At 51.6% G+C, this 17,357-nt stretch overlaps 2 protein-coding genes across 3 annotated transcripts in view; both read right to left on the bottom strand.

Moving 5' to 3' along the window:
* Window positions 1-10: 10 nt before the first annotated feature.
* Window positions 11-7,337, bottom strand: LOC110297681 (inactive serine/threonine-protein kinase TEX14-like). The gene is made up of 15 exons (XM_021166589.2): window positions 6,623-7,337; window positions 3,724-3,838; window positions 3,322-3,487; window positions 3,092-3,246; window positions 2,954-3,014; window positions 2,752-2,876; window positions 2,563-2,655; window positions 1,815-2,150; window positions 1,581-1,738; window positions 1,307-1,500; window positions 1,152-1,224; window positions 999-1,075; window positions 766-915; window positions 327-385; window positions 11-237 (listed from the first exon to the last, which is right to left on the bottom strand). The coding sequence occupies exons 1-15, from the start codon at window positions 6,753-6,755 to the stop codon at window positions 141-143; spliced, it is 1,992 nt and encodes a 663-aa protein (XP_021022248.1). The 5' UTR covers window positions 6,756-7,337; the 3' UTR covers window positions 11-140.
* A 2,064-nt stretch (window positions 7,338-9,401) lies between these two features.
* Prodh2 (proline dehydrogenase 2) overlaps window positions 9,402-17,357 on the bottom strand; it is a 12,482-nt gene continuing 4,526 nt past the window's right edge. For both annotated transcript variants that reach the window (XM_021166617.2, XM_021166616.2), the window contains exons 5-10: window positions 15,827-15,907; window positions 15,596-15,751; window positions 15,352-15,518; window positions 12,554-12,664; window positions 11,222-11,307; window positions 9,402-9,642 (exon numbers count right to left, since the gene is read on the bottom strand). In XM_021166617.2, coding sequence (XP_021022276.1) covers window positions 9,470-9,642; window positions 11,222-11,307; window positions 12,554-12,664; window positions 15,352-15,518; window positions 15,596-15,751; window positions 15,827-15,907 — 774 coding nt within the window. In that variant the 3' untranslated portion in view covers window positions 9,402-9,469. The remainder of the gene's footprint in view (window positions 9,643-11,221; window positions 11,308-12,553; window positions 12,665-15,351; window positions 15,519-15,595; window positions 15,752-15,826; window positions 15,908-17,357) is intronic.

Here is a 17,357-nt window from a genome sequence, read left to right as displayed (position 1 = left end):
GTTGCTGGAGCTAGTGAATGATGGAGACAAACTGGGAACTTTCCATCTTCTTTGCTTTGAAGCAAACATTGAGGGTTGGGGTCAGTCTTGGGAGGGCGCCCAGGGTAGTGTCTGCAGGGAGACACTTCAGGGAGGGCACCCTAGGAGTCTGGGCTAAGACTGGGACTCAGTCGGGGCTTGGCTTCAAGGTGGCACTTATTCTGCAGCTCTGCCATGATCTCCTCCAACAGATCCATCCTGGACAGCAGAGGGCAGAGACAGACCTGGGCTTAGTCAAGGAATGAGGGAGGGACCCGGGCTGCCCACCACAGCCTGTGTTATCTCACTCCTGTAGGCTGGAGAAGAGACTGCCTTCTGTCAGCTCGAGATCCTCACTAGCAGGTTTCTGCAGGAGGAAAGGTTGGCACTGCCAGCAGCTGCCCTGCAGGTTCAGAGCCTGGGTCTTTTGGGTGCTCTAGTTATGGCCTTCCCTGTCAGCAGTTCTCTGGGCATTGAAGCCTCTTTGTTGGTCAGCATGTAGGGGTGGCATCCCAGGGCTGGGGGTACAAATACCAGCCCCATGTGTGCCACAGCTGCCCCTGTGGAGCTTAGATTCTGACAGAATTTCCTCCCCAGCAGGGAGGCTGGCTCCAGAAGGCTGCTGTGCAGGGGGAGGCCCTTGGGGGGAGCAGGGTTGCTCAGGGAACCACAGGTCAGAGCCGAGGGAGCTGGGAGACTTCTGGAGGCAAGGGTTGCCGGCTTAGCGTGGGGTAGGGGTATCCGTACTATTGAGGTGGGCTCCGGGCAACAGTGTGGGCTGGGGCTGGGACTGGGACTGGGACTGAGGCTACTGCCTAGAGTCAAGCTACTGCCAGAGTCCCAGGCTGCATTCTGCTGGCCCCTGCTGTGACCGGTGACCTCAGGAGTCTCCAGAGCCTGCAGAAAACAATGTTGAACAGGCATGGTTGTCTGTGTCCCCATACCTCCCTTGGTTCTCCAGACCATCCCCTGCTTCCTACCTGGGAAGGGTCTGGGGAAGGGAGCACAAGCCTGGCTCTGGCCCTGGTCCTGGGAGCCCCTTCACAGTACAGATGCTCTGGGGATACAAACCCAGACGGTTGGAATTGGATGCACACTGCCACAGTCCCCCACCGTGATCCTGGCTCTCTAACCTGGCAGGGAACCCAGGGTTACAGGAAACAGTGTTGTCCATTCTAGTGGGGAGCTGGCGTTGGGTGCCAAGTCCTGTGGAAAGCAAATGAGAAGGAGTGCTATGGGCCCTGCCTGGGCTTCCATAAATCCCCACGCCACTCTGACCTTCCTGTACCTTGGCCATGGCCTTGCGCAGCAGGTACCGAGTGCTCTGCAAGCTGCCCCAGCGGTCAGCAGGCTCTAGACCCAGCCCAGCTTGGACCAAGGCCTGGTAGGGGGCTGGCAACAAGGGGTCCAGGCCTGGACTCTGGCCTGCCTCCAGCTTAGCTTTCACCTCAGGCCCCTCTCCTCCTGCCCAGGGCAGCTCTCCTGTGGAGGGGCACCATGAGGAGACCCGCACTAGTGGGATGTTTCTGGGGTTGGGTGTAAGTGCAGGGTGGATCACTGACCCGTGAAGACCTCCTGGGCCAGGATGCAGAAGCTGTAGAGGTCTGAGGTAGTGGCTGGCACGTCGCCATGGATCAGCTCAAGTGGTAGCCATGGGTACAGTTCAGGGGGTGGGGACAGCCCTAGATTTGGGTCTCTCTGGGAGCAGTCTTGTTTCAGTCTGGGGAGGCCAAGAGGTCTAGTGAGCTAGTGGATAGTGGGAGGGACATAGGGCAGACATGGGGGCAGGCTCTCACCTGGGCTGCAGCCTGGGCTGGTGCAGTGGACGCCCGTGTTCTAGGTGGCTCACCTTAGCCAGGCCTGGCCGCACGAGCTGCACAGCATGGGAAGTCAGGCCAGCATGGGCCCAGCAGCGGGACTGCAGGAACAACAGGGCCTCCAACACCTGGAGCAGCAGAGGGCCAGGCAGCAGGCCTGGCAGAGCTGGGGGACCTTCCTCATCCTCTCTCACAGAGTGCAGCAGGAGATAAAGGGAGCCTAGCCACACTGGCTCGAAGAGCAGACTCAGTCTGGACAGGTCCTCCGAGGGGCTCAGTGCCATCAGCAACAGCAGGCCAGGGTGGTGCAGGATGCTGGGAGGAAACAGAGCAGGCCCTTTACAAACTGCCCCAACCTGCACAGGGTGAAATCTGTGTCAGGCCACAGAACATCTACCGTGGGCCAGGGGAAGACTGTCCCACCAGTCACCATACAGGGGACATTGAGATGCCCATCACAAGCCGAGCAGTGGCAGAGCCAGCCCTCACCCATAACAACCTAAGGCCTCTCCCACTCCTTCCTCCTCTCTAGGGCTTACAAGACATCCCACACAGATCTGGGTACTACTCTATGGGAAGGGTAGTACAGTAGTATGGGGGGGGTCATTACAGTTGGAGGGCACTGTGCTGGAGACTAGCACAGAGCCAAAGCCTAACCACAGCTGTGGCTTGTACCACACCCCCTTGGTTCTGGGCTGCTGGAGTCAGGTCAGCTGGGACTGGTAACCTGCAGTGCTGAAGGTCAGCCAATAGCACATCAGGGCTGCATTCAGAACTCTTCAGCTGCCGTACAGTAACCGGGTGGCCCTTCCACAGGAGGCTGGAGAATGGGCAGCAGGTGAGTGCCAGGGGCAGGATTTCCTTGTGAGGGCAGCAGGAGGGAAGGGCTCTCTGAGGGCATGGAGGAAGCTCTCACTTGCTCATGACAGTATGAGAACTGCTGTTGTAGGTGCGGTCAGGCTCATCCTGGGTTGGTACCAGCTCCTTGGGGTCTACTACTGGGATGCCCATTACCAGTGCCGGTGGCTGGAGGCTGCTCAACTGAGGGAAGAGAGCCTGGGCTTGAGCACCAAAAGGATGCAGCGGTGGTCACTGCTCTCCCACCCACTCCCTCTTACCTGGCCAAACCCCAACGCTGGGGTTTTGGGGGACCTTCTGATCTGCCCTTGCTTCAGTGCCCTGGAATAAAGGGTAGGCTGTGGGTATGAGGTCACCGGGTGTGCTGGCCCTGGAGACTCAAGGGTGTGGGCTGTTACCTGTCTGCCTGGACCAGCCTTAGTGAGGAAAGGGAGCCACACAGGCTGTGTCCAGAGCTAGCTTGCAACTGACTCAAGGACACACTGGGCGCCAACTCCCCACTCTGGACCAGTGCTGACATGTGGGTCCGGCACCATTGCAACAGTTCCAACACCTGGGTGGGGCACAGGGTCAGCCTGGGAGCACACACTGGCCTTGAAGCCTCCACTTTGTCCTGGACACTACTCACCTCCCAGCTCTGCTTGGCGTCACCCTGCTCAGCCCAATCTCCTGGCGTGCGACCCTGCTGGTCACGCAGACGCAGGTCACCTCCTGCCTGCAGCAGGTGCCACAACACCAAGCCTCGGCCAGAGGAGGCACCTGCATGCATGGGTGTGCTGCCATCCAGGCAGCGGCTAGGAAACAATGGGAGGCAAGGGCGGGATGGATGAAAAGGGAGGTGGGAAGCTGGATGGGGGCTGAGTGGATGGGTGGAGTCATGTGGGTGGGTCTCGTGAGAACTCCAGGGATGAGCGGACCTTTGTGAGTTCTGGGAGTGAGAAGAGGGTAACTGAGAACAGGAAGGGCACTGAGGGGATTGAAGGGGACTTGTGCCCTGGGGGTCTTAGGGTACGGTGACCTGTTCACTCACTGGTTGGGGTTGGCGCCAAAGGCCAGTAGGAGGCGCACAGCAGAAGTGTGGCCCAGTAGCGCAGACAGGAAGAGCGCTGTCTGCCCAGCAGAGTTCTCACCATCTACCTGAACAACTGAGGGACAGAAAGCTTAAGATTGCGCTCGCTCCAGATTCCCAGAAGTCTTTTCAGCCACCAGGCAACACACATCTCATGTATGTCAGGCTCGCCTGGAGCTCAATATGCACCCAAGGATGACCGTGAACTTGTGCTTCTCTCATCTCTGAGAGCTGGGATTTACATGCGAGTGTTAAGGCCCCAACCCGGACACTGAGCATTGAAAACATGCACTCTATTACACCCCCAGGCCTTAGGCAAACACTCTGGTCAAGTCCAGCCTCTGCTGTCTGTCTTCTGCTTGGTGCCTGCCCCGCCCCTTTCTTCATCCATCCCACCATCGCCTCTGGTTCTGTCCTAGCCACGACCTCAAAGGTAGCACACCTATGCCTTGATTTCAGGTTCCAGGAAATAGCGCCTCAACACAGTGCACTAGAAGCTCCACAGAGCTAGAACAAGGTGGGGTGCCTGTCTTCTCCCCAGACCAGAGGTGGCCCTGCTGGAATCTCTGAGCAGCACATCCGCAGCCTCTTATTTACTTGTAGGCCTCTGCCATCTTCTGCAGTGACAACTGGCTTTCCACTCTCAACCTGTGCCCCAAAGGGATCTTCCTAAAACACAAACCATTGCCAAAACTAGATCATCCCAAACAAGTTGTTCCAAAATGAAAATACACTAAGAGGGTAAGGTTTGTTTTACGAGGCCAGTGTGGATGAGTTTCCAGAACCAGAAAGTAAAACTGTACGTGAATTCCATACGAAGTGAGTGCCAGGACAGCCAGGGCTACACAGAGAAACCCTGTCTCGAAAAACAAAACAAAACAAACAAACAAAAAAAACAAACAAAAACAAAAACAAAAACAAAAAAAGCAAAAAAGAATTCCATTTATGAACACACAGGAATAATCCTGACTTCTCCCCAGAAAGCAGGCATGATTCACCCTAAGAAAACCTATCAATGTAATAAACCTTCATGAATTAAAGGACAAAATTAATATGTCCTGGACAGCTCAGTGGTAGCGCCCCTGCCTAGAATCCTCCAGTGAGGGCTGGGGGCGTGGCTCTGTGGCAGAACCCCTGCCTAGAATCCCCCAGTGAGGGGCTGGGGGCGTGGCTCAGTGGTAGAGCACCTGCCTAGAATCCCCCAGTGAGGGGCTGGGGGCGTGGCTCAGTGGTAGAGCCCCTGCCTAGAATCCCCCAGTGAGGGGCTGGGGGCGTGGNGCCTAGAATCCCCCAGTGAGGGGCTGGGGGCGTGGCTCTGTGGCAGAGCCCCTGCCTAGAATCCCCCAGTGAGGGGCTGGGGGCGTGGCTCAGTGGTAGAGCCCCTGCCTAGAATTCCCCAGTGAGGGGCTGGGGGCGTGGCTCAGTGGTAGAGCCCCTGCCTAGAATCCCAAAGTGAGGGGCTGGGGGCGGGCTCTGTGGCAGAGTGCTTGCCTGGCATGGATAAAGCACTGGGTTCTATCTCTAGCACCAGTGGGAAGAAAAAAAATCACACTTTAGCTTTGTAGATATAGAAAAAGGGAAGGTAATGAAGTGTAACACCTGTGTACAATTCCATCCTCTTAGGGAGAAAAAAACTCAGGAAACTTAGCCGGTTACTAATTATGATTACATTTATAAACCCCAAATGCAAACATGATACTCAGTGCAAAACCAGATTTAATTCTTTTGTTATTTGTTTGTTTTCAAGACAGGATTTCTATGTAGTTCTGGCTGTCCTGGAACTCACTCTTAGACTAGGCTGGCCTTGAACTCACAGAGTTCGTCCTGCCTTTGCCTCCCAAGTGCTGGGATTGAAGGTGTGAGCCACCACCACCCAAGAGACTTAATTCTTTAAATATGAAAAACAAAACAAAACAACAAACAAAAAAACCAACTGTGTCAAATGGCAACAGTGTTTTGGGAGTTTAGTCTAATACTTTAAGAAAAAATACTTTTTTTTTTTTTTTTTTTGAGGCAGGGTTTCATTAGCACAGGCTATCTCATTAGCACAGGCTTCTCCCACAGTCTTTTTTCCCCCAGCCGCAGCTTTCTGAGGAATAGAATGGCACGTGTGCCATGTTTTCTGTTTTCTCCCTCTTCAACTAACAAAAATATTAAAACCCAGCAAACAATCACAGCTACCAAGCAAGTTCCGCCAGTGGCCAAATACGTAACAGAAATCAGAGAAACTTGTGAAATTGTTGAATGTTCGTCTCAATGGGAATTTCCCATCCAACACCCAACAAAATCCAGCACCATTCCCTCATCTTCTCAAGCTTTTTGTTTGTTTGTTTGTTTTTGTTTTTGAGACAGGGTTTCTCTGTATAGCCCTGGCTGTCCTGGAACTCACTTTGTAGACCAGGCTGGCCTCAAACTTAGAAATCCGCCTGCCTCTGCCACCCAAGTGCTGGGATTAAAGGTGTGAGCCACCACTGCCCAGCCTTCTCAGACTCTTTATTGTCTGGGTCCAAAACCTTTTTCCTCTCCTCTCCCTACGTCTGGCTAGTCACACACATGCCCAGCTTGGACTTTAGGGCCTTGGCCCAGGCCATCCCAGTTTCCAAGAGTCCCTTCCCCCAGCTTTCTGCAGAATGGTTTACACTGTGAGACTCCTAGCACACGCAGCACAACCCCTCCCCACCAACTACATTTTGTTCCCAACGATCGCGAGGCCAGCTTCACCCTGATAGCTCATCTCTGACCGTAGATCTTGGCAAGCAACAGCATAAGGACCCTGGCACCCAGTTCTGGACCGGCTCAATTGAAGTTGTCCCTCCGTGGTTGGTTCTTTCCTCACACCATACCGGCAGTGGAAGCTCACCTCTGCGCAGAAGCCTGGCTAGGCCCCAGCATGGGCCTCCGGCCATAGCTAGGCGATGCAGACGCCCCACCTGGGCATTTGGATCCCTCACGGTGCCCAGCTCCACCGGGAAGCGGGGGGCCTGTGAATGCATCTGCAGCCCGCTTAGAGCCTGTCAGTTCCTGGAATGGGATACACTCCTGAGGGGAGGGTGGGGGTAAAGGACAATAGGGCTAGCTAAGGAGCAGTCTACTTGAGAAGGGAATTTGGGAGATTTCTGATGGGAAAGGAGATGTCTGGTAGGCCCGGCCAGGGATCTGCACACCATTAGACCAGGAACCCGAGGGATCGAGGTGATAAGGGGGAGGTTTAGGGCAAGGGCGGGCATTTCAAGGAAAACTTTTAAGGGCTTCGGGCAGAATCTGAGCCTGGGTAAGGCTGAAGTATCAAAAGGCTAGGAGGCCCGGAAGGCTGGTGGGGTCTGCGGGCTGGGAACATCTTAGGTGTTTCCAACACAGAAGTGGGGTCTGAGTGAAAGAGGGCAGGGCTGGGGCTGGAGGTGGAGTATGGAGATGAGGTGGGTGTGGTGAAGAGCCTTGGGTCCTGAAAGCTCCAAATAGTTCAAGGCCTGGACTCTGGCCCAGCCAGGTACCTACCGTTGGGCGCTAGTGTGACTGTCACGTGACTGTGATCCAGCCACGGCTGTCTGTGCTGGAATTCTAGATGCAGATATGCCTGCAGCTTCCTGCTACCTCGCACTTGCGCAGTAGCCTGCCCTAAGAAGCATCCCCCCCAACCCGACCCCGCCATCTCATAGCGAAGGTTCAGAGATGTTGACCCGAGAGGTTTCAGTTGACTCTCCTTCCTCCTTGTGTGCTCCAGAACTTCAGGCCAGCCAGAATCTCTTAGTTTTTATTTATTATTTATATTAATTATGTGTATGAATATTTTGCTTGTATGTATGTAAGTGCAGCACACGGGTTCCTAATGCCCACAATAGACAAAAGAGAGGAACTGGAGTTAAAGGGGCGTGTGACCTACCCTGTGGGTGCTAAGAATCAAGACACTGGGGTGGGTGGGCAGCCCGTGCTCCTAACCGTTCAGCCATCTCTCTCAACTCCCAGCCATGCCATCCTGGACCCTCTTAACCGCGGTTCCGCATTTCTAACTGTCTTCCCGTGTTCACCATGACTACTTCCAGGCTCTTCCCTGAGCCCCATACCTGAGGGCCCTTCAGGACGTCTCCCTTTAGACATCACCTGGACTGTCAAGGCTGGCTCCATTCAGTTTTAGATGGTTGCCTTGCCTTGTTACAATATACATCAAGGAGTTTCCCCTACCTTGTTCATAGTATTTGCCACTGTTTGAAACTGAAACAAGCTATGCTGGTATGGCTGCCTTTCTTTGGCTCACCCTCCACATGATAGAGAACCTGTTGCCATGTTCCCATGTCCCCTCTGCCTGTAACTCCCATGATTCCTTGTTGCCTCTGGAGCACAGAGCAAATCTTCAGGCTGCACCACCAGACCCTGTACTTCCCTTTATCTGTAGCTCCTCACTCCTTAATCTGAACCATTTCTCTGTGGGATTTTTTTTGGGTTGTTTGGTGGTTTTTTTTTTTTTTTTTTTTTTTTTTTTTTGTAATTTATTTAATATATGAATTCTCTGATGCATCATCTGCAGGCTAGAAGAGGGCACCAGATCCCATTACAGATGGTGGTGAGCCACCATGTTGTTGAACTCAGAACCTCTGGAAGAGCAGCCAGTGCTTTTAACCACTAAGTCCCTGGTTTGGTTTTTTTTGAGACAGGTTTTCTCTATGTAACCCTGGCTGTCCTGGAACTTGCCCTGTAGACCAGGCTGGTCTTGAACTCAGAGATCCGCCTGCTTTCCCATCCCAAGTGCTGTGATCAAGGCATGTGCCACCACCATGGAACTCCTTTCCATCTTTGTGACTTTTATTATCATTTGCAGTGCTGGAGAGAGACTTTTTGTGCATGTTAAGCACGTACTCTACCATCGAGCTGTGCCCCAGCTTCTCACAGGATGACTCTAGGCAAGTGTTCTTCCAGTGATCTATGTCCTCAGCTCTTGGGTTTTGTTGTTGTTGTTTGAGCTAGAGTCTCACTATGTAGTCCAGGCTAGCCTAGAACCTGTAATCCTCTTGCCTGTGCTTCTGAGTGCCACATCTGTTTGAGACAGCGTCTCTCACTGGGAACCTGTGGCTCACCAACTGGGCAAGGCTGGCTAACCAGTATCTGTGTCTCAGCCTGTATCCCCATGCTTGGAGTTTTATGTGGGTGCTGGAGATTAAACGCGGGTCCTCATGTTTGTGCACCAGGCATTTCACAGACCGAAACATCTCCTCAGCCTGCTCATCGGTGCTTATTAACTGAAGGAATGGCCCACCCCTTCTGAGCAGCCATTTGTCGTAGGCCATCAGTGTCTGCTATTCACCTGTGTTGTTTATTACAAATCCTCTGAGAGGGAAAGAATTCTTGACTAGATCCCTGGCTAAGCACATTGAAGGATTAATTATCCTTTGGTTACCAAGTCACTACCACCCTAGGCTAGCGCTTTTCCTCCCCTTCCTTCTCCCACTCCTCCTCTTCCTTCTTCTCACTCTGTAGTCCAGGCTGGCTTGGAACTCATGGCCCTTCTGTCTCAGCCTCCCAAGTGCTGGGATAACAGGAGTGTGCCACCACACAGGACTAAAGATCTCTTGAGTCTCAGGCATGCCCCACCTGTCTGAGCAGACACCAGGGTCAGCCCTTTCCCCAAGGAGGCAGCTTCTGAGAAGTCCAGACAGGGCCAGGACTCAGGACCTTTATTGAGCGCATGGCCCCTGATGGTGCTGATGGAGACATCTTAGGCCGTCCTTCCCAGCAGCCTCCGCCACAGTTCCTGGCTGAGTAGTGCCTGCTCCCTGCGGGCACCCTGCAGCACACTCCTGTTCTCCTGGGCTCTTCGGATCAGGTAGGGAATCACCTCCTCCAGGCAGCCATAGGGAATAGACTTGTACACCATATAGCCAGCCTGCCCTGTTGGGATAGCATTGGCAGAGTGTGGGGCTCAGAGAGAGATGGTCCTGGGTATCAGCAGCAATAGCTACTTCCCTTGCTCAAAGCATGGCACACTAAGTGGGTTAGACACAATTCATCACTAAAACACTCCACGGCAAACACCTAAAAGTGATAATTGTCTTCTTCTCCTTCTATCCCTCCCCCTCCCACCCTCCCTTCCTTCCATCCTTTCTTCCTTCCATCCTTCCTTTCTTCCTGCTTGTTATGAGATTGGCTTTTATTAAGTAGTCCAGGCTAGACTCCAATCTAAATCCTTCTGCCTCAGCCTCTTGAGTGCTAGGATTAAAGGTTTGCACCACCACACCTCAGTTGGGGGCTGGTGGGATGGCTCAGCGGTTAAGAGTGCCGACTGCTCTTCCAAAGGTCCTGAGTTCAAATCTCAGCAACCACATGGTGGCTCACAACCATTCGTAACGAAATCTGATGCCATCTTCTGGAGTGTCTGAAGACAGCTACAGTGTACTTACATATAATAAATAAATAAAAAAAAAAAAAACCAACCTCAGTTGATTAAGATACTACACAGAGAGCAAGGGGTTCAAGAAACCTTGGTTGTGTTGTGGGTCATGCCTTTAATCCCAGCCCCCAGGAGTAACACAGAAGTGTTTCTGTGAGTTTGAGACCAACTCAGTCAACGTGGATGTTCAGGCCAGGCAGGGTTACATTACAGATCCCTGTCTCAAAAACAAAACAAAAATAAATAAATAAATAAATAAAATAAAGGGCTAGAGAGGTGGCTCAGTGGTTAAGAGCACTGACTGCTCTTCCAGAGATCCTGAGTTCAATTCCCAGCAACCACATGGTGGCTCACAACCATCTGTAATGGGATCCAATGCACTCCTCTGGTATCTGAAGATAGCTACAGTGAACATAGAATTTTGAAAAAGCAAACAAATAACAAAAACTACTACACATGTAGATTGAGAGCAAAATGGTCTTTGAAAACACATCTCTGTGTTGTGGTGTGTGTGTGTGTGTGGGTCAAAGGACAGGTTTGGGGTTTGTTCCTCCCCTTTTTACCTTGTGTGAGAAGGGCCTCTTTGCTCTGAATAAATCTGGACTAGTTGGGTTACAAGCTTCCGGAGGGTCTCCGGCCTCTGCCGCCCATCCCCATAGTTGTTCTAGGTTGACTGACATTTGTACTACTGTCTGGCTTTTGCATGGGTTCAGGAGATCTGAACTAAGGTCTTCAGGGCCACACAGTAGGCACTTTACCCATTGAGCCATCTTCCCAGCAATAAAGAGCTTTGGCCATCCTTAATACCCCACAGATGGAGAGAAATTGGGCATGAGGCACTAGGGACTGCAGTTAGACCCTAAATAATGCAGGCAGTATGGCACCATCAACAAGAACCAGCACAGATCAGGAGAGAAGACGCAGGGCACAGCCCAGCAAGGGCCTCAAATATTGGAACAGTCTGGAGCCCGTTGCAGGTTCCATGTGAGAGAGGGAAGAGGAGGGATCTGCTGAGAGGGAATAGGGGTGTGTGTGAACGGTGAGGACGGATGGAAATGGAGGGATAGGCCATTCACATACCTAATGCCAGGGAGACATGGTCACACATGCCCAGAAGTTGTCCAAAACAGACAGGCCCATCCAGAGGAATGCCCAGCTCCCACATGCTGCAGAAAGGGTCACATTGTCACTCCAGATAGTGGCTAGATCTAGAGAGCAAGCCAGCCATTACCCACCCAAGAACTCAATATGGAAGAACTGTTGAGCCAATGGAGCCACAGTTCCACACCCGCAGATTTCAACCAGGGATCGGACACAAGGTGCATCAGGTGGAACGCCCGCATAGGTTTCCCCTTAGATTGTCCTTAACTGCGTAGCTGTTTATGTAGCATTTATATTCACTATTCTAGGTATTATTAATGAGCCTGATGACTTTAAGCATACAGGAAGATGCTCGTGGGTCATAAGCAAATATTCAAACATGACATCATCTGATATGAGGGCCTTGAGCAGCTGGAGATTTTGGTTTCCATGGAGATTGGTCCTAGAACAAAATTTCTACAGATTCTGAGAAATGACTCTGTCCCCAGTCTCAATGGTAAATAACCACCGCAGGGCTGGAGAGACGGCTCAATGGTTAAAAGCACTGACTGCTCTTCCAGAGGACATGGGTTTGACCCCCGGCACCCACACTGCAGCTCACAGCTGTCTCTAAGTCCGGTTCCTGGGGATCTGATGCCCTCTTCTGGCCTCTGTAAGTCCCAGGCATGCACATGGTGGACACATATGCATGCAGGCAAAAATACCCAAACATAACCTTTTAAAAATAAAAATTAAATAAAATCTAATAAAGAGCTCTTCCTTTGCAGAGAATCCCAGTTCAGTTCCCAGTGCCTAAGGCAGGCAGCTCACAACTGCCTGCAGCCTTGGTTCCAGAGGACCGGACACCCTCTTCTGACTGCCCCTGCTTCTTGCATTCATGGGTGCACACATACACGCACATATAATCAAATCAATCGATCATTAATCAATCAGCCACAACTCCCAGGAGCTCTCGTGAGCCTTAGCTTCATCATGGAATCCTTAGTACTCCCTGTGTCACAGTAAATACAGGACAATGCCCTGTCACACCTGAGCCTACAGGATATATGTAGGCATAGAGTCAATTTTTTTTTAAAAGATTACTATGTAACCCATGTTGGCATCAGTGTCTTGATCCTCCTGCCTCAGCCTTAAGGACTAAGAGGTGTGTGTCACCATAGCAGGTTGGGATGAAATATCTGTAGTATCCTCCTCCCTGAGCTCCTTCTCGCTGGATTTATTCTTGTCCCCCCACTCGACACCCGCCCCTCACTGTCGTGTAGACACAGGGGCTTCCTAGAGGCTCTGGTTTCCCACCCCTCAACCTCATACCGCTTAGTTGCCTGGCGTACGGATTCTTCATTGTGGGAAGCCACCATGAGGTGACACGGGGGACCGTGGTTCGACACGCGGCGCAGCATCAGCTCTAGACAGCGGCTGTAACTGAAGGGAGATGCTCTGCTCAGCTCATCTAGGGAGTGAGGACCAAGCTCCAGGGATAGAGTGCCTGCACGCCTTTGTTCCATGGGCACAGGCTCCTCAGAGCTGTCTCTCCCTCTCTTGTGACCTCCAGAGTTCCCCTCAGGTCGTCAGGATGGGGGAGGGGGTGAGAAACAGAATTTTCTGACACACAGTTTCACCGTGTATAGCCAAGGCCTAGAATTCATGATTCTCTTGCCTCTGCCTCCCATGGACAAGGCTGACAAGCACGTGCTCTTAAAGGCCAACAGTGACCTGTCTCTGACCTGGTGGCCGCCACGACCACAGCCAAGGTGACATTTGCCTACGGTTAGTCACTGCAGCAGCATGGATGGATTTTTTATTTTTCTTAAGTTACATTTTATTCCTTGTGTGTATGTGTGTGTGTGTGTACGTGTGTGTATGTGTGTGTGTACGTGTGTGTGTATGTGTGTACATGTGTGTGTGTACATGTGTGTGTGTGTGTGTGTGTATGTGTATGTGTGTACATCAGAGGACAACTTGCAGGAGTCAGTTCTCTCCTTCTACAGTGGCGGTCCCAGGGATGGAACTCAGATCATCGGCCTTGGTGGCAAGCACCTTTACCTTCTGAGCCCTGTGTTAGTTGTTTTAATTTTCTTTCTCTCCTTTTAAAAAATGATTTACCTATTATTGTTATTTTTAAGTGCATTGGAGTTTTGTCTGCATATATGTCTGTGTCAGGGTGTCAGATCCCCTGGAACTGGAGTCACAGACAGTTGTAAGCTGCCATGTGGTTGCTGGGAATTGAACCACTGCTTGTCTTAATTTTCAATATGACATGATGGGGAATTACGTATAAGAGAAAAATGTTGGCCCGTCTCTGATGACATTGTCACAGAAGTTTAAGGACTTCTGTTGAAGAAAAGACTCCCAACCCCTGACACACACACTGATTGTGGGTTGTGGTCCCAGGTCGAAAACAATGGAGAAAGTGAAACCCTGTTGTGGTGGACCATATATTTAGTCTCAGCACTCAGGAGGCAGAGGCAGGGGGATCTCTGCGAGTTCAACTACAGAGTGAGTTCCAGGACAGCCAGGGCTACACAGAGAAATAAAACAAACAGAACCTAGATGGGGGCAGGGATGAGCAGAGCAGCAGCATCTGATTCTCTGGTTTTTGATGATGATGCAGGGTGACTTGCCGCCACCTCAGGTCCATGGTCATACCTCCCTGGTGCTGTGAACTCTGTCCCCTCACACCAAGAGTCAAAGAAACTCTTCCTTCCATCACTTGCTTTTGTGAACGATTTTTGTCAAAGGAGTGAGAAGAGTAACGATACACCTGCAGAATGTGATCAACAACAACCCAAGCTCTCACAATTGGGGAAGGACTTCCAGGGATGTTGTGGGGGGAGGGAAGGGGGAAAGCAGCTAAGCAGAAAGCAGCCAAGCTGGGGATGGTGGGGGCAGTGAAGGAGGAAGGAAGAAGTTGCTGTTCAGAGGGAAACAACAACATCCTAAAACCTTGGAGAGAGGCAGCGACATAGAGACACAAGATGTTCGGCACCAAACCCCATGGCCGCTGAGGAGCAAGTGAAAGGTTACATTGTTACAGCCTGGAAGTGCAAGCCTGCAGAATAAGGCTGGAGGGTTGCAAGTTTCAAAGTCTAACTGTACTGTAGAGTGTGCTCAAGGTCACCCTAGGGACATAGCAAGGGTCTGTTTCAAAAACAAAAATAGAAAGAGGGCTGGGAATAGAGTTCAGTCGCAGAACACCTCCTAGAATCCCCCAGTGAGGGTCTGGGGGTGTGGCTCAGTGGTAGAGCCCCTGCCCCCTCACCCCCACAGAGGCTGGCTCAGTGGTAGAGTGCTTGTCAAGTTTAGGTAATTTGCTTTCCCATAAAAGAAGTTACATTTTATTTTTCTTTTGGTTTTTTGAGACAGGGTTTCTCTGTAGCCCTGGCTGTCCTGGAACTCACTTTGTAGAGCAGGCTGGCCTCGAACTCAGAAATCCGCCTGCCTCTGCCTCCCGAGTGCTAGGATTAAAGGCATGCGCCACCACGCCCAGCTCTATTTTTCTTATTTGATGTGTGTATGTGTGTGTGTGCATTTGTGTTCATGTGCACATGTGTGGGTTGTGGCCCAGGTTGACACTGGGTGTTGTTCTAGATGAATCTCCACTTTATATACTTGGCTCCTGGCTCATGTCTAGATGACAAGTGCCTACCACACCTGTTCATCTTTTTATATGGGTCCTGGGGATCTGCCCTGCAGCTGCGGGGCCATGCCAGCCAGTGCTTTATCCACTGGGCTGTCACCCCAGGCCCCACCTTGTTTTTTGAGACAGGGTCATTTTTTTTTTTTTCACTGGAACTTGGGCTTGCTAATTAGAGTGGGCTGCTGCCAGTGAGCTCCAGACGTTCTCCTGTCCCTGTCTTTTCAGTACTGGGATTATAGTAAGAAAAGCCTCCATGTGCGGTGTATGTGTGTGTGTGTTTATGCGTGTTTGTGTCTCTGTGTATATGTGTGTGTGTGTTGGTACATCTGTCTGTTTCTTTATGTATATATGTGTGTGTTTGTGTGTAGGTGTGTGTTTACGTGTGTATACCTGAGTGCCTATAGCATCTGCTTGTCCTGACATGTTATTGTCATTTCTTTTTCCTCTTACATCCTCTCGGTCCTCTCCCTACCTCCGACTAGTGGCCTCATAGTCAGGCTGGGTACAGTCTTCCTTCCCTTGGAGCTGTGTCATGGATCTCTCCTTGTCCAGATAGGCACCTCGCACCAACTTCACCCCAAACGCCAGGCCAGCCTTGTGTGCTGCCTCGGCATCCTGCTCCAACCTTTGGTGAGTGTCCTGCAGAGCACACAGGCAACTCAGGGGGGTCAGGTTGCTGAGTTCCCACTCACAGCTTTTCTGAGCCTGCCACTCACCTTTAGATAGGCCTGGTAAGTGTTCCACACCCAAGGGCCACCTTCCTCGGGGCTGTTCCAGCGCACAGCCAGGGCAGCCACCAGCAGGGACAGTGCAGGGTTAATGAAAGTGTATTCAGCATCCACCAGCAGCCGCACACACTTCGCCCGGGCGTGCTGAGGGGCAGAGAGAAAGATGTCAGGGCCAGTGGGGTCCATAAGGGGTGGGGAGCCAGGACGCCCATGTGTTACCTGTGCCACGCGGTGCAAGCGGCTGAGGGAGGCCTGCAGGTGCTGATTCTGTTCTGTGCTGAGGCAGGAGAGCTGGAGGTTCTAGGAGGTACCAGGGAACAGGAGACTGCTCAGGACTACAGACTCCTCTGGGACCGAGTCCTCTTTCCCACCAGGAAAGGGCATGCGTGAAGACTTGGTGGGAAATTAGAAAGTGACTTGCAGGACAGGATGCCACATGCCTGCAGTCTCACAATTTGGGAGGCTGAGACAGCCTGAGCTAGTCTATCTAGAGAGAAAGAAAGAGGGCTAGTTGGATCAGTGGCTGAAGACTCCCTCTGCTAAGCCCGAAGACCTGAGTTCAAGTCTCAGGACCCATGTGGTGGAAGGAGGCAACTGGCTGACTTCCACTTCATACTGTGCCATGCATGTACACAAGGGTACACACACACACACACACAAAACAAAAGCCCAAATAAATAACATTGTAGTAGTTTTGTTGTTGTTTGTTGGGTTTTTGAGACAGAGTTTCTCTGTCTCCTGGACTTACTTTGTAGACTAGGCTGGCCTCAAACTCACAGAGAGCTGAGATTAAAGAGCTACACCACCAGGCCCAGCACACAAATGTAGTAGAATTTTTTTTTAAAACGGTAACAGAAAAAGAAAAGAATTTGTAATTCTACCTTCTGGGGATCTTACGCCTTCTTGTGGCCTCTGTGGGCACTGCACACATGTGGTGCACACATTCACAAGTAAAATAATATATTAAAACAAAGCATCTGCACTGAGTGTAGACAGTCATATGCTATCATCATCCCCTGAGTTGGTTAGTGTTGGTAACTTGACACATCTAGAATCACCTGAAAGACCAGGGTTCCGGGCATGCCTGCCGAGGATTGTCTTCCAACCCGCAGCAAGGGGAACATGGTCCTTGGTGGTCATCTTGGATTGTTTAAGTGGAGAGAAGGCGCTGGGAGCAGGAAGCTAGTGCTTATGGCTCTCTGCTTTTGAGCTTAGATGCCACGTGACCAGCTGCTTCGAGTTCCTTTCATGAAGCCCAAATCAGTCCTTTCTCCCTTAAGTTGCTTTGGTCAGAGCATTTTACCAGGAAAAGACACTGAGACAGGTCCTTACCAGTTCTGCACAGTGACTGTTTATGTAGGGCACACTGCACTTGGTGTGGTAAGTCACCCAGAGAGGATTACCGTGCCCAGGAAGATGTGCACAGGTTATATGCAAATACCATGGCTGGTGGACTGGAGCACGCTCAGGTTTTAGCTGCTTCACCCCGTGCCCCGTGCCTCTCAGAGACAGCTGTGTGGCTAAATGCTAAAGGTGACGGGTGTGTGGATAATTACTGCACAGTGAGCGGTTTACTTTTCAAATGTTACCCCTGCAGAGCTGGGGGTAAACCTAAGACCTTTACATACTAGGCAAGCTCTCTGCCACCAAGCATCTCCCCAGCCCCTCACTGAGGGATTCTAGGCTGGGGCTCTACCACTGAGCCACGCCCCCAGCCCCTCACTGGGGGATTCTAGGCAGGGGCTCTACC

The sequence above is a fragment of the Mus caroli genome, chromosome 7 (genome assembly GCF_900094665.2).
Source record: "Mus caroli chromosome 7, CAROLI_EIJ_v1.1, whole genome shotgun sequence".
In the NCBI taxonomy this organism is placed as follows: Eukaryota; Metazoa; Chordata; class Mammalia; order Rodentia; family Muridae; genus Mus; species Mus caroli.
The sequence above is the reverse complement of the archived record's forward strand: the minus strand, read 5'-3'. Positions and strand labels throughout refer to the sequence as shown.